This window comes from Seriola lalandi, unplaced genomic scaffold (assembly GCF_002814215.2).
Source record: "Seriola lalandi dorsalis isolate HSWRI2012SDOR001 ecotype SW California unplaced genomic scaffold, Sedor1 jcf7180002054825, whole genome shotgun sequence".
Lineage (NCBI taxonomy): Eukaryota > Metazoa > Chordata > Actinopteri > Carangiformes > Carangidae > Seriola > Seriola lalandi.
In genome coordinates, this window is record NW_019525378.1 from 139409 (window position 1) to 166078 (window position 26670).

Below are 26670 nucleotides of genomic sequence, written 5' to 3' on the forward strand. Positions count from 1 at the left end.
GCTGAAATTTGTTTTTCATATTGTAGCATGGTGCTGGATTGAGGTATCGGTGAGAGGTGAAGTATTTGGAAAAAAGGTGCAGTAAAGATAGATGTCCTCAGTTATTTGATGAGTCAGTCTCATAGCAATGACCAGGAGGTTTGGTTTGGTTTGGCATGTGATCTATGTACTGCAGTGTACAACACAATCAGCATTCACTCCCAGCCAATTATTAATGTGCAGCAGGGTCACAACAGCAGTACCGAGAGAGAGAGAGAGAGAGAGAAAAGTGTGTGGAGTGTTTGCAGTTGCGTGTCTTTAAATCTCTCCCCACTTCACACGCCACAGCCATGTGCACGCGTCGCTACACGTGCAGAGGCTGAGAGTACTGGAGTGAGAGAACTAGAGGCAGGGCCAGTAGACATGTAGGAGGAGTCCACGGGGGGAGGGACACACTGAGCAACAGGAAGAGTTTCCCTGAGCTGCTGGACTTCAAACTGAACATTTGATGACCATTGAATGATATTAAGTACTCTGATATCCAGAGGAGAATTTTATATTGAATAGGACGCTGACGCAGAACCTTTAATTCAGTCCTTTAGTGACAAAGGGCATGTTGTTAAACTGATAATGTATTCATACTGCATGATCAAAGCCCATGTATTTTGTTTACAACCCCTTTATATGGAATCTAATAATTACATGAAAATAATAATAATAATAAGTCTTACTGCTTAAAAACAAAATAGTGTTGAGTCTAAAAGTTAGTTTTATTTTGACTTTGCTAAAGTTGTTATTCTCCTCATCTCACCCTCAGCTGGAAAGAAAGGAAGCTGTATTCTAGTCTGTGGTATTATAAAGGTGCTCAACCAACAGCTGATTCATGAATATTAAATGGAGCAACATCTATGAACATTGGAGTATATTAGTTTCCTAAATAGAGGTAGGGCTACTGTTTTTCTGCATCCACAGCAGCTTCAGTCCTTCGTGGAATGCAGTTGTATGAGTCCTGAAATGCATTTAGTCACATATTTGACCGTTTTTTTCCAAAAGCAAAAGCCTCCTGTTCACTGAGAGTTGAGACACGTGGACAAAAATGCACCAAATCTACTTTGCAGGTCTGCGTTCCGGAGCTTCCCAAAAAACAGAGAGAGGCAACCATGTACCACAGGAGAAGTGAGGGTTGGCACGTTTTCCTTCCAAAAAAACACTACACCAGTTGGCTGCGCTCACTAGTACCTGCTGTCAGGTTTAAGCAGCAAAAATCATCGAACCTCCTGGTTTAGTCATAAGCACATGGTTGTTATTTGAATCAAGATTCGGTGACTTTTAGACCTGCTGATTATGTACTATGAGCTTGACTTCATCTTGGCGCCTACGAAAACACTTTAATTTTTTAGTGTTATGGCGGCACTCTCACTGTGGAACATGGGAACATCATTTAGGAACAGTTCGCACTTCAGCGTGTAACTGGTGTGAGAATATGTGCTCATATTATCTGGCCAATACACAGCCATTACTCATGTGATCGCTGCTCATATATTACAGACGCACAGATAACATGTTTAGCAGGTGACAACACATCATAGATAGAGGGGATGGGTTTGTTTTTCTCCAACCAACAACCTGCCTGTTCTTCCCACCACCACCAGAGTTAAAGATTTTTGGCCATTACACCACATTAAGTGCTTATTATGTTGTTTTTGGAAAGTGTTTCCACATTGTAAGTCTGCATTAATTGCCAGCTTTGTGGAATTGAAGGTTTACAGGTTGAGTTTAGACTGCTGCGACTCTATTGTCATTTGTAAGGCTGCCATGTTGTGGCGTTGAGTAGCTATCCTGTCTTGTGTCTGTCTATCCCTGAGCTTGTGATACTGTTTGACAATGGCTCCCTTTGTCAAATTAAAGACTAAAGTTAAGATCACTTTGAAGTTAACACACTCAAGACTATCATTAGCCTATAATTGTGAGATGGTTCAAGTTTGTTTTTTTGGTTGACTATATTTATAATAAGGATGTTGACTGAGCTGTTTGTGTATGGAGATGTAGGGGGTAAAAGGGGGTGGGGTGACGTATAGCCCTATACTGGCCCCATTTAAAGAAACTGGTTTTAAGGGGAGGGGGTAGAAAGTTACATAACTTACACTTTTAGATTTCTGTATTGGTTTTTAGTTCTGGATGTTGGCTTTGGTCTACCAGAATTTCTGAATGATTTGATTGATAAAAGAAGCCAATATCATTCACTGATTGAACCGATAGATTTCATGTAGCAGTAGTTATGTGTCAGTTTGTCAAAGCACTGGTTTGTCTGTAGGCTGCTTAAAGAGATGCTATTAAATTCCCAGGCATGTAGGGATAGTTATACTTTTCTTAAACCAGTATTATATGAAATGAGAGATACAATGAAACTATTTCTAATTGGATTTTCAATTTTTAGCAGTTTTTAGGTTTGTAATAAATCATATATATCAATAATTCTTTGAGCTGATATAGTATTAGTACTTGACATCGATGTGATCTGTGTTACAGAAGTATATTTTGGAGTATTTTGTATTATGGAAACCTGTAACTCCATAATATCTGTTTATCTGTATGCAAAAAATGTAAAGTATTATTATACATAATATTATATAATTGTATCATATGTAATGTCAGGGCATATTCCCAGTGTGTTCTTTAAACACGAGCCTACCCTTGTTGCTGTCCTTCATGTCCATGAAAGCTGATTGAAAAACCTCCTCAGTTCTTTGGGATCAGTTAAGGGCAAAGGAATGTTGTTTGTTGTTTATAACGCCAAGAACGTAGCTCTCTGCTTCCATCTGGTGGTCATCAGGGTGAAATGCTGCATGTGTTTCTATTATTATCACAGTGGCCTGCTGTCATCAGCTCCTCTATGTACGTTTGGCAGTGAAATCAGTTTCAGTTTAAATGCAGGTCGGTGAAAAGCATCTGAAACAAATCTATCTTCCTTGTGATTCCAGGGAGTCAAACGAGTATGAATGAGTCCTGTGAGTCACCCTCTTCCTCCTCTTCGTCCTCCTGTCCACCTCTGCTGACGCCCACGGGCAGCGGGCCAGATGTGGTTGGAATGTTTGACATGGATCCTTCGGACATGGCGATGTCCAGCGCCTCTAGCCAGCAGAACTTCGACCCCAGGAGGCATTCCTTCAGTGAAGAGGAGCTCAAGCCCCAGCCAATGATCAAGAAGGCCCGCAAGATCCTGGTGCCTGATAACATGAAGGTGGGTGAACTCAGATGTGTTTACTGCAGCAGCAGGAGAATTCAGAGCAGTGCTGGTCAGTTGGAACCGTGGGCAGGAAGTCATTTAAGGCCACGATTAGACGTTTTAAGGCACATATCATGTATTTAAAGGGAAAATATAATTAATTCTAGTTTTATTTTTACCTTCAATTATTTGATCAATTGTTTTGTCAACAAAATGTCCATCACAATCTGTCAGAGCTTAAGGCGATATCCTCAAAGTGACATTTAAATTACAGCTATAAACTATGAGAAAAACTAACAAATGCTCACATTTGAGAAGCTGTAACTGGGGAATGTTTGGCATTATTACTTGATAACTGACTAAATCAATTATCAAAATTGTGACAGATCAATTTTCTCAACTGATTGTTTTAGTTCATATTCAAGGGAACATATTACTAAATTAAGGGAAAGCACCTCACATTGAAAACATTGAAGACGAAGTATGAAAGGGGCAGAACAGTAACAAACACTAGAGCAACACAACTGAAATCTGGAAAACAAAAAGAGAGATATATAAGTTGGTATTGGGACGTTTTTAGAAACTTTACCACACTCACAATAGTGAGAGGTTTATGGAAAAGCATAAAATATTTGCCTGTGTGTTGGAGCTGTATGTAATTTCCTCAGCTGTGGAGGTGGGACATTTAGGTTGTTTGCATATTTTATTTACTCTCAGACATGAACTTAGTGCTGAGGATGAGGTATGTGAAAGGAACATGTCCCACGCTCATTCATGGCCAAACACCCACATTACCATAAAAGGAGTTTAGCTGTAGAAGAGCGCTACACACTCCTTAAGAAACAAGTCTGACTGTTCATTAATCATTTTATTGAAGTACTTCTGTCTAAAAAAACTTCAATTACCTGATCAACCATGATAATCAATATATGCTATTTGTGTTTGTCCTCTTTTAGGATGAGAAATACTGGACCAGGAGGTATAAAAACAATGAAGCAGCAAAGCGTTCCCGAGATGCTCGCCGTCTCAAGGAGAACCAGATATCCGTGCGCGCCGCCTACCTGGAGAGAGAGAACGCTGCGCTCCGACAAGAAGTGGCCGAGATGCGGAAGGAACTGGGCCGCTGTCGCAACATCCTTAGTAAATACGAGAACCGTCTCGCTGACCAGTGATGAAGGCACGGAGTGAAATCACGAAGAGGAGGAATATAAGCTGGATTAAATTTAAGACTTCAGAATTCTCGGGGTGGCATGATGGACAGAATGGGGTCAGGATAATGATGATGATGATGATGAGGAAGATGATGATTATGATGATGAATGTATAAGACAAGGAGAAGGTTTGTGTATTGAAGCTCAGGTGTCTTGTTTTGTTGAGGTGTCAGCTCTTAAAAGTGATGGATGGAGAGAATAATTTAACAGATGAAAGATGTGACTTTTAAGAGTTTTGTTATTGGAGAATTGTATATTTTTATAATACTTCTGAAAAATTAGAGGGAGAGCAAATTTGGAGAATAATTTTGTATATTTTCTACATGACTGGGACATAGAGATGGGGGGAAGCTATGGTAAATATCTTTTTATTATAGACGAGTCAGGAGATGTTTGACAGGTGGTCAGCCATCGATGGGTATTTTTCAACTTGATTATCGTAGTCAGGATGCAGCAGCAGGGGCGAGGACGCATGTAACAATTGTAATATAGAGAGCAAAATTATCTTAAAATCGTATAGTTCAGCATTTTTGTGGATTTTACTCAAGCACTTAATTTTTTTCCTGTTATGTTTCTGTCACTGGGAATGGGCATGCTCGCGAGAGGCAGAATGAGAGACATGAGTAGACACCATGTAAACAGTCCAGCACTACCCTCAACACTTGTCTTGTTCAGTCTTGTGTGTTCTTCTTTAATACTTCACCCTTTTTTTAACTGACTTCAGTTCCCCAACAATACGTGTACCTCGAGGTTATATATGAGATTGGTACATCTGTCTCTGGTCCATACTCGTATCTTTGACTCTATCTTTTATTTTTTATTTTTTTGCTCAGTCCCAGTGGAGTGCTTTCAATCTACGCTGGTCTTTTTCATATCTCACCTAAGCTGGTGAGAGTCTGTTTTGATGCCCCGGGTAACTCTGCTCCTCTTGATCCTCTATTTGAATTGTTGGGACATTTCTCGTCCTCTGTTTCTAAATTCAGCTGCTCTATTTCTGTCTTCAATCCCCTCGCAGTTATGTGCAAACTCTTCCCATAACATTTTGTCCCTGTGTCTCTCTTGTACCTCGACAGTACATAGAGATAGTCAAATCTCAGTGTTGTAATGTATTCTGAAATAGTAATCAACCTTCCCAGTAAAACGCACATCGTTACTTTACTGTACTTTATGAACACACTTTAATTAGCATTATTACGGGGGGAGAAATATTGTGTATATTGGATAGGCCTATACTATTTTGTGTATTTGATGTATTCCAGGAGATGGGTCGAGTACCCCCATTGAGTGGAATGGTGTTAATTTCTCAGATTTCTGGGAGAAATAAAAGCCAAAATTTCCTATGTCGATCCACAAAGCTTGTTGCTATTTAGTGCTTTTTTCAATACTGCTCCTTCCTTACTGTTTACTCCTGTTATTACTCCTTACTTTTTACTGTATCTATAAACTTCTCTGTGTACCCACATCACCTGCACAGGGGCATGGTACACTATGTTATGTTCCTGGGGGGAGGGGTGACTAGTAATAGAGTGTGATTTTAATCCCCTTAATGACCATGATGAATAGTTACCATTATTGCTATTATTATTGTTATGATTATGATGATTATCCCTCTTATTGTTGCTATTCTATATTACTGAATGATTTTCTTTCTTTGGATGAACATGATCTGTTGCACCTTGAAACATCTTCGATCTTCATTGTTCCTCAGAAAGACAATTCAAATGGAAAGAAACCCTCACTCTGCTATTTACATCCTGTCTCAGACCTCCAGACATTCAACATTACTCGCTTCTGCTACGGACACTACTGCCACCTTGGTTTATTTGACCATGGATTTCACAAATGTGGCTCAGTAACTTGAACATGATGCTCATGCAGACTTACTTTATCTTTCACGATGACCTCTTCTGTTCCCCAGCAGTGTATGGACTATGCACACTGTCGATATGCTCCTTGTTGGTTTATTTCAGCCTTTACCACCTCAATCAGTGATTGTTTGCTCTCCCAACAGGATTTAGTCTCTAATATCCTCACAGATGTGGTTGATCAATCTTCTAGTGACTCTAATTGAACTACAACTGCCCTGCTGCATCAGTGGTGTCCATGGTGCCCAGCCCACTCGGTGCTGGTTGTTTGGATGTAGTTGAGATTTCCCAAAAACACCAATAAAAGATTGTTCTCATTCACTACTGCTCTGCTTTTTTACTCCGGGTTCTTCTCCTGAGCTTCGTGTGCCTGAATCTTGAATTAAAGCCCAGTATTATTCAGTTAAATGGGCGACAGAGGTGAAATTTCAGGATAACCAGACTATAATATGCAGTGAAATGTCTCAAGACCACTTGTTTTGATATCCTCCCTGTCTGTTCACATCGTGTACATTCCTTTAATAGGCAAAGAGGTCCAAATATGCATTCTTGCCCAACGAAGGAAATTCTTCTCCTGGACATTTAATGAGTATTTCACACTTTTTTAAATTAAAAGTGCTGCGTTTATGGGGATAAAGTGCTCACAAACAGGATTTATTCCTCAGTGCAGCTGGGGTAGAATATTACAGACCATTTAACTGTGAAGAGTATGATTATACTATGAAAAACCAGTGTAATGGCCTTAACATCAATTAAAGAATTAAAGACATATGTCACACTGCGCTGCATGGTTGGATCTATGGGAGAGAAAAATGTTGCACTCATGGCATCAGGTAAAACCTATCAATTTCCTCCACTGATGGCATTTCCTGTTTTGTTTACTCCGTTTGTTTACTATTAGCTTGGACAACAGCCACGTATGTGTCATCCCCTTTATCTGCTGTCTCAACAGAAATAGGTGAAAGGTCCTTCAGACTGGAATTTTCCTCACTTCTTTCCTCTGCAACGCGAACCAGATGTGTGCTCCAGGGCTGTACCCTCTCCCTCACTCTCCCTCTCTCTCCCTCCCCGGCTCTTCCTCTCCCCCCTCTCCCACCCTTTGTTCCCCCTTCCTTAAAAATGCTGTGTCTGCGCGTTCCCTCCCTCATATCGTCTAAGGCCAGGCTTCAAGGATGGACTGTGCACTGCTGCTGCTGTCCCTGTGGGCTCTTATTGGAACGGTGTCTCTGCAGACTCCAGGTAAGTCCTCTGACTCTTCACGTCACTCCCATCACTCACCCTCACAAAGATCCCTGCATACACAACCAACACAGCTGAACCGTCACTAAAAACTGGACACACATGAGGAATGACCATATATTAATTGAGTGCAATTATTGACCAGCTGGACTTCCCACCTCAAGTTTTGTTTCACTTTAGATTGTATTTTAACGTAAAGATGATTATTTTGCCAACTTGGGACTGTGCAATTAATCAAACATGCATTTAATCCTTTGCACTAATTAAGGACGAGCCTGTGCAATATATTGTGTGCACTTTTGTTCCTGATTGAAAAGCACTTGGTTGAATCAATAATGTTCATGTTGAATAAGAAAAAAAACCATCAATCTGGATTGGCAGTCATATAAAGTAAATGATGGGGAAGTCACGTCAAGTCAAGTAAAATTATTTAGTACATTTACTTGTGTTTTTGTTTTGTTAATTAATAAGGAGCCACCAGTTTTCCCTCAAAATGCAAATGTTGGTTGCACAAAGTCATGGTGAACGGTTTATATATATTTTGTTGAATGCATTATCTGTGCTGGATCATCACTGACCTTTCTCACACCTCCACAGGAGATTCCAGACCTTCCATATTACTGGTTTATATTTCAATTAATTGCAATAATTAATAAAATTTCTAATATCATAGGTACTGTGTGTATGTGCTGTACGTACTGTACACTGTGTCTCAACGCTGCCCTGGGTTGATCATGTGTGTTTTTTTAAGCTCAGCACATGTGTGTTTGTGGTCACACGTGCTGAGGGCAGAGTGAATACAGTATCACACATGTTTTCATTCTCAGAAATGAAAAAAGGGGAACCCACTCGGTCTCCCCCTTTTCCTTCCCACCACTCCACCCTCAAATGTTCTGGGCACTGAGGGTGTGTCGATATCAGCGTGCAATGTAAAATAAGTGGAGGGTTTGGTTTTATGATGTGTGGTGGAGTACATATGTGTGAGGGAAATGAGGAGGGGCTGTAGGTACTAGAGTACCCTCAGCACAGACTGATCCTGTTCAAATATGAATTGCATTTTAGACATTTTCTCTGCTGAGAACACGCACAGTAATCACTATGCACTCACTTTTATACAAAAAAGACTGATAGGTGAATGGCTGCCACCGAAATCCTCATCTGGCAACCTGGGTGGCAAATGTTTGCCCGGCCGCCCGCACTGAATTTACTTTCCTTCAAACAGAAAACAAAGAAGAATCCGCAAACAAATTCTCATTATGGCCCTTAGTGTTTGCGGTTTTTACAAGGGGCCGCAAATGGAGTAGAAGTAAACAAAGGGACAATTACAGCGGCAGTGTGACAGTCCGTGTGGTATCACAACAGGGTCATGTCCGGAGAGACTTCTGGGAGAGGAGAGGAGGAGGACGTGTCCTCGGCCCTGCAAAGTTGACAAAGACTGCGGTATCAAGCGCCAGTGTCTGTGTGACGGCCAGTGTGGTCTCAGCTGTGTGGCTCCAGGTAACTATTTGTATGCATGTGTGCCCTCACTTGCCACTGTGAACACCACTCTGGGCTCAGTCATTAAAAGTGTTTGTGTGTGCGTATACCCAGCTGTGCCAACATACATCTGTGTGTGTGTGTGTGTGTGTGTGTGTGTGTGTGTGTGTGTTTGCTTCCTGGAAAATGAAATAAAAGCCTTGGTCATGCACAAAATCCGGGCTCAAAATGCACCCCATGCCAGTGCTGAACACAAGCTTTTTATTATGCTTGTGCACTGTAAAAGGGGGCACTGTGCATGGATCCAGTCTAGTTATACAACCTCATTAGTGCTCTTTTAAAGTGGTTTTAACGCTAACCATTTCATTTCTCTTGTACAAGGAACGATCCAGCACATTCTGAGAAATGTTTTGTTTCCTGTCTCCTGCTCGCTCTCCTCTCTCCTCCCTCCGGATCATCTCTTTCCTCCTCAGGTCGTACTTGTGCCTGGCCTCTACCCCTCAGTGAAAAGTCAGCAGCTCGCCTCCTCTCTCCCACTCACTCCTTTTCTGCCCTGCTGGAAGTGCGCTGCAAGCCTGGATTCACGTTGCCCAATGGCTTGGATGCCACTATTCGCCGTTGTCAAGGTGACCGACAGTGGAGTGGGGATGAGCCCATCTGCACAGGTGGGTTTGAGTTCAACAGAAAAATGTTTCTCTCACTCTCCACTTCAGGTCCCTTCATAACCAAGAATTTCTACCACAGGTAATCAACATCTGGCGGGGAATGCTGTGGTGTTTGTTTGTTTCTCAAATTCAGTATTCTTTCTTTTCTTTAACAAAGGCGACAGGTACGCTGCATGTGCACAGTACGTGTGTCGGTCAGTGATGGTCGAGGAATAAACACAGCTCTTTGTGTTTGTGTTCATACAAGACAGAGAGAGACAGACTGATATTCAGGAATGAAACCCCTCTGTGACTGTGTCGGCTGAGACATTGCACAACTGGGACCTATTCTCCTCATCACCATAGCAACCAGAGCTTTTCATATTGGCTGTCTGAAGGTTTTACTCTTGAACTGCTGATAAGTTTAAAGAGGAGATAAAAGCTGAATACATGTGTGCATGCAGATCAGATGCAATGCATGTGTGTAAGTGCAGGGCAGCTCACAAATCTATACTTTCTGCCACTGTATGTGTCAATAACAATCCGTTCATCTTTTGGGCCACAGTTTGTGGTGTTATTGTAATGTCTTGCATTATGTAATCTACCTGTAGACAAAATTAGCCTTTAAGGCTTTATGTTTTGTAATTCCATGGTGGACAAAAGAAACCCGAACCCTAACACAACCCAAATTACATACTAAACAACAGGCTATGATCAAAATGCAACCTTGTGAACACAATTTCAACAAAAATCTTACATGATAAGTTGATTATAAGTTACTTTTTAAGTGTTTTATGTGCTATAGGTCTTCTGCAGTCTCGTAATTGAAACTAAAACTGACATGTGACCCGGTAAATATGAACCTGTTTAGGCCACGGGGGTCAGAACAGAGCTGTAAACAAATTCAGACAAACTCAGGAGCAGCTGGAACCAGCCGTGATTCATGTTATTTTTCAACCAACCACTGTGTCCTGACATAATCACACGGTGAAATATTTCAATTTTCTGTCTCTCTCAATACAGAACAAATATGTAAAATCTGAATAGGTGGCTCACAAAAGGCAAATTGTGTTCCTGCTGTGCAGCCTTATTACTTCTACCACCCTGCCATGAGGCTGCACAGCAGTACATGAAGTAAAGCCATCAATATTTCTTAGCATCTAGACACATCTCATCAAGATACAGCACCTGAAAGTACGTACTGCTTATTACTTGTGTGGGGCCTGTCAGCTCTGGTAAGAACAATACAATTTCAGGCTTCAACGTTTGATTCCTGCTGCATTAATCACACACCTGGAGCTACAGTAAACCTGCTCTCCAAAGAATCCGCAACACAGCTGGGTCCCGGTATCACCCTTGAGATGTTTGATATGTTCAGAGATGTGAAATAAGGATATGATTCTCAGCTCTCTCGTAGAGTATCCTCCTGCTGAGAGACAGGCAGAAGGTAGGTGGGTTTTGAACGTATGAGAGCGTTTGTATTGTGTGTCCTTTCGCATGTGTGTTAGAGTGTGAGTCGAGCTCCTTCATGCCTGTTGAGAGGCAGTGGGCGGCAGATCGCTGTCAAAGTGGCACAGAGCTGCGTGCACACTGTGTGCGAGTGTGAATGTGTGTGTACTCTGTGTGTGTGTGTGTGTGTGTGTGTGTGTGTGTGTGTGTTTGTGTGTGTGTGTGGGCGACAGATCACAGTCAGAAGAGTCAGAGAGCTCTCTTGCTGCTCCAGGCCTTTCTGTTCCCTGTTCTCCTCTCCTCTGCTCTCTTCTCTCATCCTCTCTTCCTCTCATCTCTTTCTCCTCTCATCCTCTTCCATCTGAGGCCTCTGATAAGGTCTCTCTCTACAATGAGAGCCAAGGACAAGCATGCAGCTCTAGGCTATTTAGTTTGTGGTGTGTGGATGTCTGAGTGTGTATTTCTGTGAGTTAAAACACACAAGAAGGGCTCATATGGTGGCTGTTTGGACCTTTACGTCTTTGGTCTCAATCAGAGGGCTGTGTATTTAACGCTGCTGTTCATTCAAAATCACTATTTTATCATGTTTTAAAAGATGAATTCGATATACCTGCTTCGTAGCAGTTTGGTGCTGCAGCCTGTGTGGGTGGCAGCAGTGCGAGGCAGGAGAAGGGCGGTATGTGAAAACAGAACTCGGCTTCGGGCTCTCATCCGCAGCCAAACAGACTCATAACTCTCCCTCTCCCATAGGTCCCTTTACATTCTTATATTAACGTTTCTCGGTTTCAGATGCCTAAGACAGCCCTCAGGCAAGAGCTGTCTCTGCCTTTCAAAGCCACGTTCAGCTCCGAAACCCTGCGCTTGATGGAGCTCGGGTCGCTCCAGCCTCTCTCCAAGCACCACTCTTGATATATATATTTCCACCAGCGTGAGGTACTCAAACTTCCAGGAATGAACTGTGCCAGGTGTTATACAATCACAGATATAGCTGTGAGCACGGAGAGGTGTTGGGCGCCCGTTTCACCGGCTCATCGAACTTTGATTTATTATCTAAGAAGGGTTATTTCAACTTAAATAGAACAAGACATTAGGTGAAACGCCTCTGCGGGTCACAAACTAAATAGAAACCTTGGTTAATACAAGTCAAATGAGGTAGCAGGATGGATGTTTCTTACTCCATCCCTCCATCCTCCCTCACTTTGTCTTCCCTGCTTCTGGCTCTCGACCATATCCATCAGTTACAGTATTTGCTGATTATAATGTGTTTTCTGTGTCGTTGTACTGTGGGTGGGTTCTGTGAGTGTTGAGTTCTTTGAATCACAATGCACATTAGATACACACTGAGTAGGATATAATAGTATTTAGTATTCAAGTATCATCCACAAGGTACCTAAGGCATCAAAAGCAGAAGTACCCAATATGCAGAATGATGGACTCTGAAAGTTATATACATTATTGCATGTTTCATTGTTGCAGTAATTACCACTGGTGCAGGGTGTGTAAGCAGTGTTTTATTGCAGCAGCTGGTCAAGGTGGAGCTCACTGTGATCACTTGATACTTTTGGGTAGTTTCCTCTATGCATTTCATCTATGTATAATATTTCAGTTTTGCACAAACCTACTCTACAAACTAACCAGTGCAGCAGAATAACCAGTAGCCTACGATATTTGCAACAGTAGGTAGAAGAGAGGGGAAATGCAGCAGTGAAGGTATTCAGTAAAAGTAGCAATATCAATAATTTCAATATAAAAATACTCCATTACAAGAATAAAGGTCTGCATCAAAAATGTTGGTTAAGTAAAGTAAATGTATCATCGATCTGCTAGTATAAGTAGGTCTGTACAGTACAGTGCTCACAAATGTTGTAGGTTGAATTCTTCATTTGTAAAGTAACTTCTAACAATAGTTTGCTAGAAGAAGTAAAAGTCTCATGAAATGAAAGTAAGTGAAGTACAAGTACCTTTAATTTGTACTTGAGTAAATGTTATTAACGTAGTTACATCGCACCTCTGGTTCTGTATCGACATAAACATGCAATAATGTCAGTGTTCAAAATGTCAAGAGGGCGACTCTGATTATGAGAAATATAGAAACTGAAAAATAATAAATACAGAGAATAAATAGAGAAATAAATATCACACTCATCTGTGTGAGGCACTTTAACTAGTCACTTTATGAATTAATATTTTACAAACATAAAATATGATGAGCTTATAAATATGATGCACTGTCACACACATGAACTACCAATTAATACAGAGTATATAGAAAATGAGCTAAAGTTTGACCAACTACACAGTAAAATTGCTGCTTACACATTACTGCATCAGCATTTATTATATTATATAACAGAACAGCACTTCAAGGCATTTTCAGATTTTGCTGCTACTTTTTTTTTTTACAGTGTGGTTTTACTGCTTTACTTAAATAAAGGATCTGGATACTTCTTCCAACACTGCTCATTTGTCTTTACCAGTCTTTCACCTCCTTTTTCTTCTCTGACCCTTCAGAGACTCAGACACCAGAAACTGCTGCTGCCCAAACCTGCCCTCTCCCCGAGGAAGTCATCAACACCTTCAGCATCCAGGGTGACGCTACTGTAGGAACTTCCATTCGCTACAGCTGCTTGTCTGGGTGAGAGAGTGGGGGACTGACGGGAGGTTAATGTTGTCAGTGCGTGGGCAACGGCTCTGAAAACCTGAAATGGTAGGAAGGCAGAAATGGAGGAAGTGAGAGGACGGGGATGGAGTGTGAAGAGGAGGCAGGGAGTGGAGCGAAGGCTTGAGTACAGGAGAGGTGTTGGGGAACGACGGGTGATGTGCGATGAATGGCAGGGAATTCATTTTGATCTCCCAGCTGACGATCTCTCCATTGAGCTAACTAGGTCATTACAGTCTAATCTTGTATTGACTCCCCTTTACACACTGACTCATCTCACACGATAAAGATGAGCCTGAGTGAATGTGTCAGCCAGAACTGTGCACACAACATTTAGACACTCTGACAGAGAGACGGAGTGGAAAAAGGAATCATTTACACCTTTTTTCATCACTTTCATTTAGAAGCTCCTTAGCTGTCAATACTGTAAATGTCACGCTGCCATCTGTCTCCATCACTGTCTCTTTTCTCTCCTACAGAGCAGACATAGTGGGGAGTAGTGAAAATTTCTGCCAGGACAATCAGACCTGGCAGTATCCTCACCCTATCTGCAAAAGTAAGTGTGTAGTAGTATTTTGCATTGACCATAATGTGTATGAGCATGTGTGTGTGTGTGTGTGTGTGTGTGTGTGTGTGTGTCTGTGTGTGTGTGTGTGTGTGTTACATCCTCCTTACACTCAGTATGACTTCATGCATCTTTCAAGGTTAGCAGAAGATGATGTGTGAGTCAGTGAAACAAGAGACTGCAAATGTGTGTGTGTCTTGTTGGGAGGGAATGTTGTTTTGGTTTTTTTTCACCATCATTTGTAGTGTGCATTTGTTCATGTGTGTGTGTGTGTGTGTGTGTGTGTGTGTGTGTGTGTGTGTGATCAGATATGTAAGAAAGAGTGAATCAAAGAAGGAGACAAACAGAAACACACAAACCCCTTGAAGTACACAGCTTTCCAAGATCTACTGCTCTGTTTCACGGTGTGTTACTGCCATCTTGTGGCTAAACTTGGAATTGCATGGCCTGCTCCACAGTGGGAAATGGGAAATTCTTGCAGGATGCTTCTCAAGTCATTGAGACAGGTGCTTAAAGACAAAGGGAAGAAAAAAAGTACAGAGAGATTTTTTTCCAAGTCTTCAGTTACACTTTAAAACCAACAATCAGCAGCAGGTAAAGTGTCAGGAAACAACAGCTGAGCAGTAACTGAGCAACGATGTCTCCGTCCTTCTTTGAAGTAACTCTAGTGTTATATTATTTAAAGATGGAACTCCGGGTAATCTGCTTTTTCCCCCACTCTCTTAGAAGTGTACTGCCAGCCTCCTCCAGATGTGGAGCAGGGCTACGTGGTGGCTGTCCAGAAGACTGAATATGAGGTTGACTTTGACATCCACTACCTCTGCAAAAAAAACTTCCTCCTGGACGGACCCCAGAAGGTCACCTGCCTGTCGAATGGCAGCTGGAGTGCATCACCCCCACATTGCAGAGGTGAGGGAGATCCTGGATGTTTCAATTAGAAACACCAACAACAAAATCTGTATTTAAATGCATCTAAAGGGGGTTTTATTTAGAGAAATAAAAACTTTCCATTTAAGTTCTTATTGTACATTCAATGTGTGAAAATGAACATTACATAAACACGGCCTAGAAACATGCAAATATGTATCTGTAAATAGAATTTTATGAGGATCAATACAGCATTTGTACGTGTACACTCATACTTGGATACCTTGTTGATCATTCTCTCAGCTCGCTGTCTCATCCCCGCTGAAAGAAGCCGTGTGGTGATTGGTGAAATGAAGCGCTGGCCGTTTGACGTGACAGATGCCATGGTTCCTCACGGGGAAAACGTGGCGTTCTACTGCAAACATCCTCACAAGCATTGCAGCTTCACTGCATTCCAGACCTGTTTTGATGGAAAACTGGAGCTACCAGCCTGCTACCTTGGTAATCCAGGACCACACACACACACACACACACACACACACACACACACACACACACACACACACACACACACACACACACATACACATACAGTCAAAAGAACATGAGAGGAACTTATTTGTCTATTTCACATTTGGAGACTCTTGTAATATTCGTGCACCTTCTCTGTTTTTCAGAGCCCACGTGGTTGCAGTACAAACTCTTCCCTCATCGGCTGGTCTCAGAGATTGAAACGTGTGAGCCTGTTGACGTGGAGTGATGACCTGCACGTCTGACCTCGACCCGCCCAACACTCATGACACAGTGTCACAATATGAAAAACCTCCCGACACACCAGCACCCCGTCACCTAGGGGCAGTCCTCCTCCACTCTGCAGCTTTGCCATTATGGTCTATTAGACGCTGACATGTTGTTTTTTTTTTTTCACAGCTCTTGTGGATCAGCAGGCTAAGCTGTCTATCCTCTGCTTGTGGCATCATGGCCTTTTGTCTCTCTGTCTCTCTCTCCTGCACACTATCAAACTGCAAGCGTAATTATAATCTCAAGTATTACTTTGATCCTCCTTCAGCTTGAGCCAGTGGTTCTGTAGATGTAATTCATAGGCCTCCATGATGATGATGTATATATATATATATATATATATATATATATATATATAATGCATTAATACATGCTATGCCAGTGATGATAGCTTCATGTAGCCTAACACATAATGACTCGACTCTGTGATATCTCACTGTGTGATCTTTCTTCCCTCTGTAATGCCTGACGCATCAAGTCTTGAGGCTTGTAAGTTTTAATGATGTGAGTGATTTGAAATAAAATAATGTCAAAACGGTTTGTTCACTGGCTTCCCCCCTTTTTTAAAATTATTATTATTATTGCACATAAATCCTGCTGTGTGAGTTCAAGTTCATTTCTCTCCATCCTCTTTGTGCCTCTCTTATCTTTGCCCCCCGTCTCTGTGACTCTCAGGCGCACACGGAGCCTTTCTGAGCAGGCTGCAGGTTCAACCATACTCATAGGCTGAACATGGCTACTGGTCGGACCCGGTAGGCTGCGACACCATAGCAACTCCCCTTGACCCCTCCCTCCCTCAGCATTCGCAGCATCACCCTTTACACTGCACAGTCATATTTGGTCCTCCGGAAATATCCACAGCTCGGGTAAGCCAGTCCCTATGCAGCGAGTGTATGGGTGGAGTATAGTTTAAAATACAGTTTTAAATGTATCGAAAGCGTGTCCGGCGCGTCCTACGCCGGCTCTCACAGCAGGGCTGGAATAAATGACAGCGCGCAGGGAAAGTTTGTCCTAACGCTGCCGGGTTGCGCTCTCGGTGTCTCGGACCCTCGGCTCTAAAATGGCTGGCTGTAGGTCCGAGGAAGCTCCGGTGCTGAGGGAAGGATCCGCTCCACACCGCGATTGTCTGTAAATATACATGTTTCTCTGCTCCGAGCGTCGCGTTAGTGATGGCGTTGTCCCAGGTCCGAGAGCTGTCACGGCGCACACGCACCATAATAATACTGGCATTTCGGACCTAGGACTGTGCGTAATGGCGTCCTCCACGGACACAGTGCTCCTCGGTTTATCCCCAGACACATATTAGGACAGGCTAGTGATGCAAACCAGCCGGCGTAGGAATAATGTTCTGAGGCGAATTTAAAATGAAGCGTTTTTTATTATCAGTGTTGCATGTGAACGGTAGAAGAAGTATGAGAGGGAATGTTATTTCGCTCACATCAGTCGGACCCTTCGGTGCTCCAGTGTGTTGCTCTGAATGATCGGCGACTCCGCTCGACCCCTCGGTAAGAAAAGCTATAATTTAGGATCATGCGAGGTAACCAACACAATTACAGGACGGTGTTGGGGGGGGGGGTCGCTCATCAGTTTCGCACTGAGGGATTGGGGTGGGGGTGGGGGTGGGGGGGTAATCTGCTTCATGTGTAGGCTTTTAGTAATATCACAAAATCAGTGCTGATTATTGGCTCTTTGCAATAAACTTGACCCCAATAATGACCAGACATTTAGTTTGTCCAGCCAACCACAGGATATGTTTAATCCCCTTCCACCATGAATTGTGTTTATTTTTATTCAGATGTTGCTACTCTGAGTTTTTAATTTATTATTTTATCCCTATTTTATAGAAATATAAATAGGTATGCCCCAAAATGGATTCTCAGTTGGCTTCAGTCCTGACCAGTGGCAGCCTGGATGTCCAAAATGGCAGCCAGTGTGCAGAGGGATCAGGGCCAGTGACAGAGGGTTTTTCGGACCCAAAGGACAAAACCTCACTCAGTACTGTACCAGGTAACCTCCAGCCATGCCCTGTCAAAGCAGCAGTGACCATCATCAGACAAGATGTTCCTTCTGTCAATGGGAAAAAGCCAGAGGTGGGCGGGAATTCTAAGCCAGCCTCTCAGGAAATAAGTAAGATTGGTGGGTTCAGGCAGCCAATTACAGTAAAGACTGGAGTGCCTGTTCTGCGGAGCCAACCAATCAGAATCAAAATTGTTGTTCCCCCACGGTGCAAGAGGCCAATCACAAACTCCGCCATCAGCCTGACCAAAGACTTTGCTCGCTCACATTTCAGAAGACCTGTTTTGGTCTCAGCTGGAACTGTGATCACAGGAAAAAACAGAAGTAAAATCCAAATACCTGCTGTTAAAAATGAAGGAGAGCTCAAAGACATCACTCATCTAAAGACTGAAGAACCTAAAGCAGTATCATTCCATGAGACGGAGGCCGAGAGAGGGGGTAAAATGTGCAAACAGAGAGATGTTTTGGATACTAAAATCATCCACACTGACGGGTCAGAAACTGCTTTGATCTGCAGCACCAATACAGTTAAAATAATGAGCCAGAAGGGAATTAAAGAGGAAACTACAGAGAGAGAAATTGAGAGAAATATTCCTATAATTTTGCAAGAAATGGACTTGAAGTCTTATGAGACGTTTGATGAGGCGGGAGTGGAGGATCAGACGGAACCACTGGACTTGAGTTTGCCCAAGAAAAGAGAGAGTCAAGAAAGGAGGTGCGGGCGCTTTCTGGATGATTCTGGCTGTGAGACCTCGCTGATCATGGAGGTAGATGAATACGAGGGAGAAGGAGACAGAGACATAGTGGAGGAGGACGACGATGATGTAGAGGACTCTGTGCCGCGTGTGGATGGCGCAGACACACTTGAAGACTCGCTTCTGTCCCCCTCTTTCTTTTCTACCTCTGTCTTCACCTCCCTCTCCTCCTTAGACGTTGACACTGAAAACCTTCTTCTCATAGACGACCAGGGAATCCCGTATACTCTCAATCCAGACGGGCTCAAAGTGCCGCAGGTCCGCGCTTCCACGTCGGACGATCCTCAGTCAGATCAGGCCGGTTCGGCCGAGGTAGAAGGAGAGGGGTCGTCGCAGTCGGCAGATCCTAGCCTCAGCCAAAGTTTAGATAATGCACTAAATGCACCTTCTGATGATCTTTACCCCTCACCAGCCCCTGACACTGATTCACCATCAGTAGGTGTCGATCAGACAAAAGCTCCAGACGTCTTCATGAGTTTGGTCACTAACTCAGATCCCTCAAAGGCTGCAGAGCCAAGCATTAAAGCTGTTCAGGAGGCTAACGCAGTTCTGTCCCCTTCCTCTGGGATATCAGTCCCCAGCCAGCCCATCCAGATCCTCACAAACCCTTCAACCAGTGCTCCCATTCTCCTCCTGTCGTCCTCCTCTTCCTCTCCTCAGCTCTCCTCTGCTCCGGTGGGTCTCTCGCTTCCCCTCTCTGTTACTCAGACCTCACCTGGCGCTTCCACCCCCATGTTTCTTCTCCTCTCCTCTGTGCCCTCTGCCTCTGGTGACTCTGCCGCTACCTCCACTCCTATCGCTGTCCTCGACCCGTCCACAGGTCAGTTGTCCCAGATCACTGCAGCATCAGCCCCGGTCTCCCTCCCTTTGTCCTCTGGTCAGGTCAGCACACTGGGATCCCCTCTGCACACGCTGTCTCACCCCGTCATCAGACTGGGTGCCAACGATCCCCCTGTTATCCTGTCTCGAGTGAACAACGTGAACTCCGGGTCTGTTCTCACCTCTCTCTCCGTCCCTTCGTCCACTCCTGCTCTCCAGAATGACCACAGCATGACTCCCATCACACAAACTCAGATCAGCTCTTCCGATTCAAACCCTGGAAGTGAAGCCATACCTGCTGAAGAAGTCTCAAATGACAACAACAAGCCATCAGCTTTTATAGCATCCTCTCCGCACCCACAATCCGCTAGTTTGACCTATGACCCCTTAACTCAGCCTAGCTCAGAGGCAGAAGCCCAGTCACCAGCCTCAGAGCCCAAATTTGACCCCTCTGACCTGCACTCAGAACACTTACCTCTGGATGACCATCTTTACTTCTCAAACACGGCTGCTCCACCCTCCCCTCCCATTGGACCCATACTCTCCTCTGGCAAACTTGACCCCCTCGACCCGCTGGATCCTCTCTCTCCAGCAGCGTCACCCAACAACATGGGCTCTCGCAGGGTGCTGTACTGCCAGCTGTGCCCGCGGGTCTTCTTTTACCTCTCCGACCTTGAGCGCCACGCCATCACTCACTCGCAGAAGAAGCCTCACGTTTGCCAGCAGTGCGGCAAAGCCTTCAAACGCTCCAGCCATCTGCAGGTCAGTGTCGGCTAATTATAACTTTTATTTCATTAGCAGCGTTGGTAATAACAGAAGTCACTTGAACAAATGTCACAAATTATTAGTGCAGTGACAGTTACGTAATTTCTTGGCCACTTGGGAGCAGCAGAAACAAGCTGTGAAGTAGGACTTCAAGTAATAATTATTTTCATCATTGATTAATCTGCCAGTATTTTTCTAGTTTAATCACTTAATCGATTCAGAAATTAGTGGAAAAAAGCCCGTCACAATTTCCCCGAGCCAAAACGGACCTGTTCCATCGACTGGCTTTGTCTCAACCAGCTGTCCAAAACCCAAAGAGATTCAGTTTCCAATTGATATAAAACAGAGAAAAACAGAAAACCTTCACGAAGCTAGAACCTGTAAATATTTCACATTTTTGTTTGAAAAATTACTAAAATGATTAAGTGATTATCAAAATAGCCGATTCTTTTTCTGTCTGCCAATGATAATTCTGACACACTTTTCAGTTGATATGGTTTACTTGTCAGAAAAAGTTATTTATATATCAATAGTAATATTATTTATATTACTATTTACACATGCAGCACACGCAGCGCAACATTAGCAGTCATCTGGAGTCATCTGGCTGATAAATTTGGCGCCGGGCAGGTTTGGCTTTTTGTCACAATGATGCAATGAGAGCAGCGGAGAGTGAACCAAAACAGTAAAGCTGCTGTGAAATCCCAACAACGCTTTGAAAGATGCTGTTTATCTCCATAGAGCTGGGTGGGATGGTAATTTTCTGTAGGTTCAGCGATCCCTTTCACAAAGGAGCACTCAATAAAACTATTGATTATAGCTGCTATAATAAGTGTTAAGATATTTACTGTTTTGCTCAACAGAGACACAAGCACATCCACACAGGCCAGAGGAACTTTGTGTGCCCCATCTGTGCCAAACGCTTCAGGGAGGCCGGCGAGCTCCAGCGCCACCAAAGGGTGCACACCGGAGAGAAACCCTACCAGTGCCAACTTTGCCACACGCGCTTCGCCGAGCGCAACACGCTACGCCGACACACCAAACGCAAACATCCTTACCACCAAGTGGCCATGGAGATGCTGAATGAGAGGAGGGACAGAGGAGGCGGCGGCGTATCTGGAGTGCAGGAGGAAGAGGAGAGCGCAGAATGGTACAGCTCCACTGTGTCTAACTTGGATAACTCAGAGTCTGAAATGGAAACTTAAAGAGTTTGACTCCGAAGTGAAGGGAGTTAGGAGAGACGTGTTGGCAGGGTGGTCACATCTAACTATGATTAGACACTAAACTTTCCTCATTAATTTACGTTCAAAGAAGGGAGCACTTGCAATATTTATTTCAATGTTTTTAATGGTAATTTATTTATATGAATGTATATTATTCCCATTCCATTCAATGGGCCAAAAATACAGCCTTCAAAGTCACATATGATTTAGAATTAGTTTTCCCATATGAAAAAATTTGCAAATATAAAAGGGAAAGCTCTAACCTGCCCCCATGAAGTTGCATTCACATACAATCCTTGATAAAACCCTGAAGTGCTCAGAAAAGAAGGATAATTTATTTACTCTAGACTATTCTCTGCTCTACTTGTGTATATATAAAGAGTACTATTTGTAAGAGCTGCACTATCTTATGTGAAAGATGTAATCTATCTTTCTTACCGTCAGAGACACTGTGAGTCATTTGCACTTGTTTTATTTGAACTCAATACTCACTTTTTTTTTACATTGTGAATGAAGATGCTTACTCCTTTTGTTGCAGCTGTCAATTTATGTATTTAATCCATATCATGTAAGAGTTTGACCAAATGTTTGAGTTATTCTAACATAAACACTATATTTGGATTCTTTTGTTTTATGTGAATTATGTTAACTTATTTGAATTAAATTTTGACTGTAAACTGTAACTCAGTCTTTGTCCTGTTTTACTTCTGCTTCCACTTTGGTGTCTCCTCCATACAGATGTTAAAAGAATCTAAGTATATTTAATGTGGTTTTTCAAAAAAAGGATTTTACTTTAACATATGACTCGTGTTGATAATGATCACTAGGGCCAGGGTCCATATCTCTCTGCTGATTTGAACTTATTCTCTAAGTTGATTCTCTTTTCCACATTAATCACAGAAGATGAGACTTTCCATGGATCTTTGTGAAGGAAAAAAAAGAAAAGATACCTGATATATATCTGCTGGTGCATGCAAACTGACCACTTGGACTGCCTCCAGGGAGTAATTGAGTTTGTAAGACAGTCCTCTGTTTTTTGCACTCTCTCAATTTTCTGCTCCATTTAAGCCAGGAAGCCTAACAGAGCTAAGCTCAAGATAAGTTATTAAATACTGTATCGCTCAAATGACCTAACTGGGTCCTCATGGCTGCCCCATTCCTTACTTCTGCTCTGGCCATTGTGCGGACAGAAACGCTTCGGCATGCTGAAAGGCCTGCACTGAACTCCATTGTACTTTAGTTTGAAACAACAAACACACCTTTCCAGAGGGTCAGTGGAAGGAGAGAGGCGTAGAGAGAGTCAGGAGCAAAGGTTAACCGAGCAGTCTGCTGAGAGACGGTCTGGTTTTTGAGATAGTAAAGTTTGCTCTAGTACAACCATAAAAACACACATCTAATGCATGTTTTACTTTATCTGTTTTACCTTTAACAATCCATGTTGTTCACAGACGGAGTGTCTTTAATTATAGAATAAACATTGTTTTTCGACAATATGGCAATATATACTATGTCACATTATCAACTGTGTTGCTGTTTATTGTAAGATAGCTACACATTTAATGGACCAGTTTATTAGTTGTGTTAGTCGCTCTAATTGTTTCTCTTGTCCACATGCTGGCTGCGGCAAGATCCCTTCCTAAAGCGATTTCGATTGAAGTGACCCGTTCATGTGAAGCTAATATGAGTCTAATAACAGTCTGAGTTTTCAAAACAAGTAAAATTCACTCAGTATTTTTCTTCCCTCCTGCCACAAGTCAACAAGGAAACACTGCATGGAAACAAAAGGGGGAGTCAGACTGAGACTAACTAAAACCTCATATTAGCTTCAGCTGAACTTCAGAAATCATTTTTGCACAATAAAAGAACTGTTTTGACCTTTAACCCACATCTCTTCTACTGGAGCCATGTCAGGAGGGGATCTCCTCAGGGTTTGCAGTGTGTAGCTGTAGGAAGGTAACAGGTAGTATGGAGAGGAGGAATATTCTTGAATATCTCCAGGTGTTTTGTGCCACTGTGGGCAAGGTTGCAAATACATGAGCATGTCTTGTTTATGGTGACACTGGATTTACAGGATTGTTGCATCACTATGCTGAAATACTTTGTTTTTCCAGGTTGTTTTTCCGGATTAATTTTGGTTCATTTTTGGGAACTTTTTATGCATTAATTTTTGTCTTTGTTTAGCACCTTAGCTTACAGTAGTGTGCCCGGTGTATTCACTGAGGAATAGATTCCACAGGGTACCAAAGACAAATATCCTCATCGGGTTATTTAGTCTGACTGTATCATTATATGTTGTCTGTTGATATCATGTTACAAAAAATACATATACCACAATAGAAGACTTTACCCACTCAATACAGTCATTACCATACCCTGCAAGGCAACGAGACCATTAACTCCACTACTCCATAAAAGATGGTCTCCTCACTAACAACTCCTCTTAACCTTCAGGATGTAGAAGCTCATTGAAGTGCTACCAACATATTGTTAAGGTCACTCCGAGGGTTCAGCCATTAAATCAATGCTGTTCTGTCAGGAAAAAAAAGAATAAATTGACACAAAACAGATTCTGGTCCCCTAATTGATACCACTGGGCTGTTGCATCGCTGAGCCTACAAGGTCCTTAGTGCATGATGATGATGAATATTCAGCCGGCCAAGTGTGTGAGATCAGCAGTCCAGCTGGAGATGTGTGTGTATAGTACAGTGTGTGTGTGTGTGTGTGTGTGTGTGTGTGTGTGTGTGTGTGTGCGGGGTTGGTAACTATCCAGATTGCACAGAGCTTCAAAGTGCAGTGACTGACAGACAGATGGATGACGGACGGAGTGAGGACAGAAATCTGTGGAGTGTGTGTGTGTGTGTGTGTGTCCATGAGTGTGTGTGTTTGTGTTGCGTGAAGTGGAACGGGCAGCCGGCCTTCTGAGTGGCACAAGGCACATCGCCAAGTGATTGAAGTGATAAAGGTAGAGGAGGAGTGGAGAGAGGGACGAGAATAGATTCAGTGATGAACGACCAGAGAGAGGCAGCAGATGTAATGAAGTGTGTTAGACTGGTATGTTTCAGCTTTTTATTCTCTTTGATACATTCGGTACTTTGATATGTTTGTTGTGTATCCGCTTTGTTGCATCACAGACGTCCCATTATTGCCACTGAGAGCCAAAATGATGGGAAGCTAAACTAACCATGGGTGCTTTTTTTTTTTTCTTTTTTTTCCTCCTTTTGGTCCACCATGCGTGACTTGTCATTGCACACTTCAGCCATGTGAGGGCACACTTACACCTATGATGTGCTGCACGCACTGGCTCATTCTCCATGCTGTCTCTCAGCTCTCTCAAATGGTGGAAGGATACTTACACCACGGTGAAAAGCAGAAGACAGTGAGCCTCGGGGAGAGCTGGATCTACATTCAAACTCTGTAGATGGAGCCATAAATATGAAATCACCTATGCAGACGCAGAGTATATTTTTATTCCAGGCAATGTTATGCTTTCTGGCCTGTGTGTCTCATGTGAGGGCAAGGTCCTATGAAAAGATTACTGAGCCCAGAATTACACAGAGAAATATGATATTTCACAAGGGAAAGGTTAACAGCGTGCAAGCCTCCTCGCTCACCAGACACAGTGCAGGATTAACACTATGGAGTCTGTGTGTGTGTGTGTGTGTGTGTGTGTGTGTCAGAGAGAGAAAGCGAGGGAGTAGGAGGGTGGGAGAGAAAGAAGGAGGCTAACAGGTGTTAATCAGAAAGGGAGTCCCGGCTGTAGAGGAGAGGCTGTAGCTGTGGTGGGGAACCAGAGCAAAAAGCAATTACATCACCTTCCCTACAATAATGTGCCATACTGTCAGTGCTGTCAGTGTTTATATATGTGTATGTGACGTGTGTGTGAAATGCATTTATGGGGCATGAGAGGGGAAGCTGTCAAAGGTGAGACTTTATAATGATGAAAAACACAGATGTACTTTGCAAATGGCACCTGAAAGAGCCGTCTGTCTATAACCATGTATTAAATTAAGGTTCCTGTTCATTTTGTGTTCCATTAGTTGTTCCATTTTGTTCCATGGCAACCGTAATTGGGCCAAACAGTGCTATCTCTGCTCCATGTTCTCTGATTAGTGGATCTTGATGTCACAGTCTTTCTCTCCACATCAGATAAAATGGCAGCAACCTCCTTTTTTTCCCCCGTCGGCTCCGGCTCTCTTCCTGTCCTCCTCGCAAAGAACCTCCCCCACGTGTTGCACCCTCCCCTTCCTGTCCAACTTTTCGCTGTCTCCTCTGCCTCACCCTCTCTACCTCCCCTCTGTGTCTCCCCCCTCTATGACCTGCTGAACCAGCACACACCGGCCTGTCTGTCAAATCGACGGAACAGGTGCTCCAGCTACAACCTCACTTCCCCCACTTTCCCCCTCCTCTGCAGCCCAAAGGCACACAGACTCACATTCTCTCTCTCTCTCACACACACACACACACACACACACACACACACACACACACACACACACACACACAGGCACATGTGAGAGAGCATGCACACACAGGCAAACACTCTCCTCCATGTTCAGCCAAGTTGTTTTGGAGGCTTGAAGAGCGATGTGAAACTCGGGTGATTCTGCACCAGTGCTGATACATACTGTAAACTTTACGCTGACGGACACAGACTTACTGACCTGTGACTCTCTGTGGTGTCACACACACTCACACGTATACACACACGCATATGTGCACGCAAACACCAGCTACTAAATCACTTTAAGAGGGCGACCCAAAGGTATCTTGACAGGAGCATATGAGCCTTGCAGTCCTGCTGCAGTACATGATTTGAAGTGAGTCCAAAACACTCCCGGGCTTTTCTCGCTGCCTTGTAATAAACCATCTCTTTATCCTGCCTTCGCTTTTCTATCCATCACATTACATGGCACTTCAGCTGCTAACGTTAAAGAACTGCACTGACTTCATCAGTGAGTCTACTTTTGACAAAGTCATGTACAAACAAACAAACAAACAAACAAACACTAAAGTGCTTATTGTTTGAATCTGCCCCCTCAGACAAGTCAGTAGATGTCAGGGGGGGAGAGTGAATGGCTGCTGTAAGGGAGAGGGGGGGGGGGGGCATAGGG

At 43.2% G+C, this 26670-nt stretch overlaps 3 protein-coding genes across 5 annotated transcripts in view; all 3 read left to right on the forward strand.

Moving 5' to 3' along the window:
* The window catches only part of dbpb (D site albumin promoter binding protein b), a 9275-nt gene extending 2673 nt beyond the window's left edge, over nt 1-6602 (forward strand). For both annotated transcript variants that reach the window (XM_023426356.2, XM_023426355.2), the window contains exons 4-5: nt 2961-3220; nt 4162-6602. In XM_023426356.2, the coding sequence (XP_023282124.1) occupies nt 2961-3220; nt 4162-4377 (476 nt within the window). In that variant the 3' untranslated portion in view covers nt 4378-6602. The remainder of the gene's footprint in view (nt 1-2960; nt 3221-4161) is intronic.
* An 802-nt stretch (nt 6603-7404) lies between these two features.
* ntd5 (ntl-dependent gene 5) lies at nt 7405-16519 on the forward strand. Its single transcript, XM_023426290.2, has 8 exons — nt 7405-7520; nt 8883-9017; nt 9470-9661; nt 13601-13724; nt 14228-14304; nt 15040-15222; nt 15484-15681; nt 15858-16519. The coding sequence occupies exons 1-8, from the start codon at nt 7454-7456 to the stop codon at nt 15938-15940; spliced, it is 1059 nt and encodes a 352-aa protein (XP_023282058.1). The 5' UTR covers nt 7405-7453; the 3' UTR covers nt 15941-16519.
* A 249-nt stretch (nt 16520-16768) lies between these two features.
* LOC111669829 (uncharacterized) lies at nt 16769-22242 on the forward strand. Of its 2 annotated transcripts, none has more exons than XM_023426282.2 (3): nt 16769-16847; nt 17826-20333; nt 21200-22242. In XM_023426282.2, exons 2-3 carry the CDS (start codon nt 17850-17852, stop codon nt 21539-21541), a joined length of 2826 nt encoding a protein of 941 aa, XP_023282050.1. In that variant the 5' UTR covers nt 16769-16847; nt 17826-17849; the 3' UTR covers nt 21542-22242. The 2 variants fall into 2 exon arrangements, with proteins under 2 accessions (XP_023282050.1, XP_023282051.1); XM_023426283.2 differs by lacking the exon at nt 16769-16847 and adding an exon at nt 16857-17486.
* Nucleotides 22243-26670: the final 4428 nt, after the last annotated feature.

Coding starts and splice junctions, on each gene's coding strand:
- LOC111669829 (XM_023426282.2), top strand. CDS start 17,850: ATGGATTCTCAGTTGGCTTCAGTCCTGACCAGTGGCAGCCTGGATGTC. Junction 20,334..21,199: donor AACGCTCCAGCCATCTGCAG/GTCAGTGTCGGC, acceptor TTTGCTCAACAG/AGACACAAGCACATCCACAC.
- ntd5 (XM_023426290.2), top strand. CDS start 7,454: ATGGACTGTGCACTGCTGCTGCTGTCCCTGTGGGCTCTTATTGGAACG. Junction 7,521..8,882: donor GGTGTCTCTGCAGACTCCAG/GTAAGTCCTCTG, acceptor GTATCACAACAG/GGTCATGTCCGGAGAGACTT. Junction 14,305..15,039: donor TCCTCACCCTATCTGCAAAA/GTAAGTGTGTAG, acceptor CCACTCTCTTAG/AAGTGTACTGCCAGCCTCCT.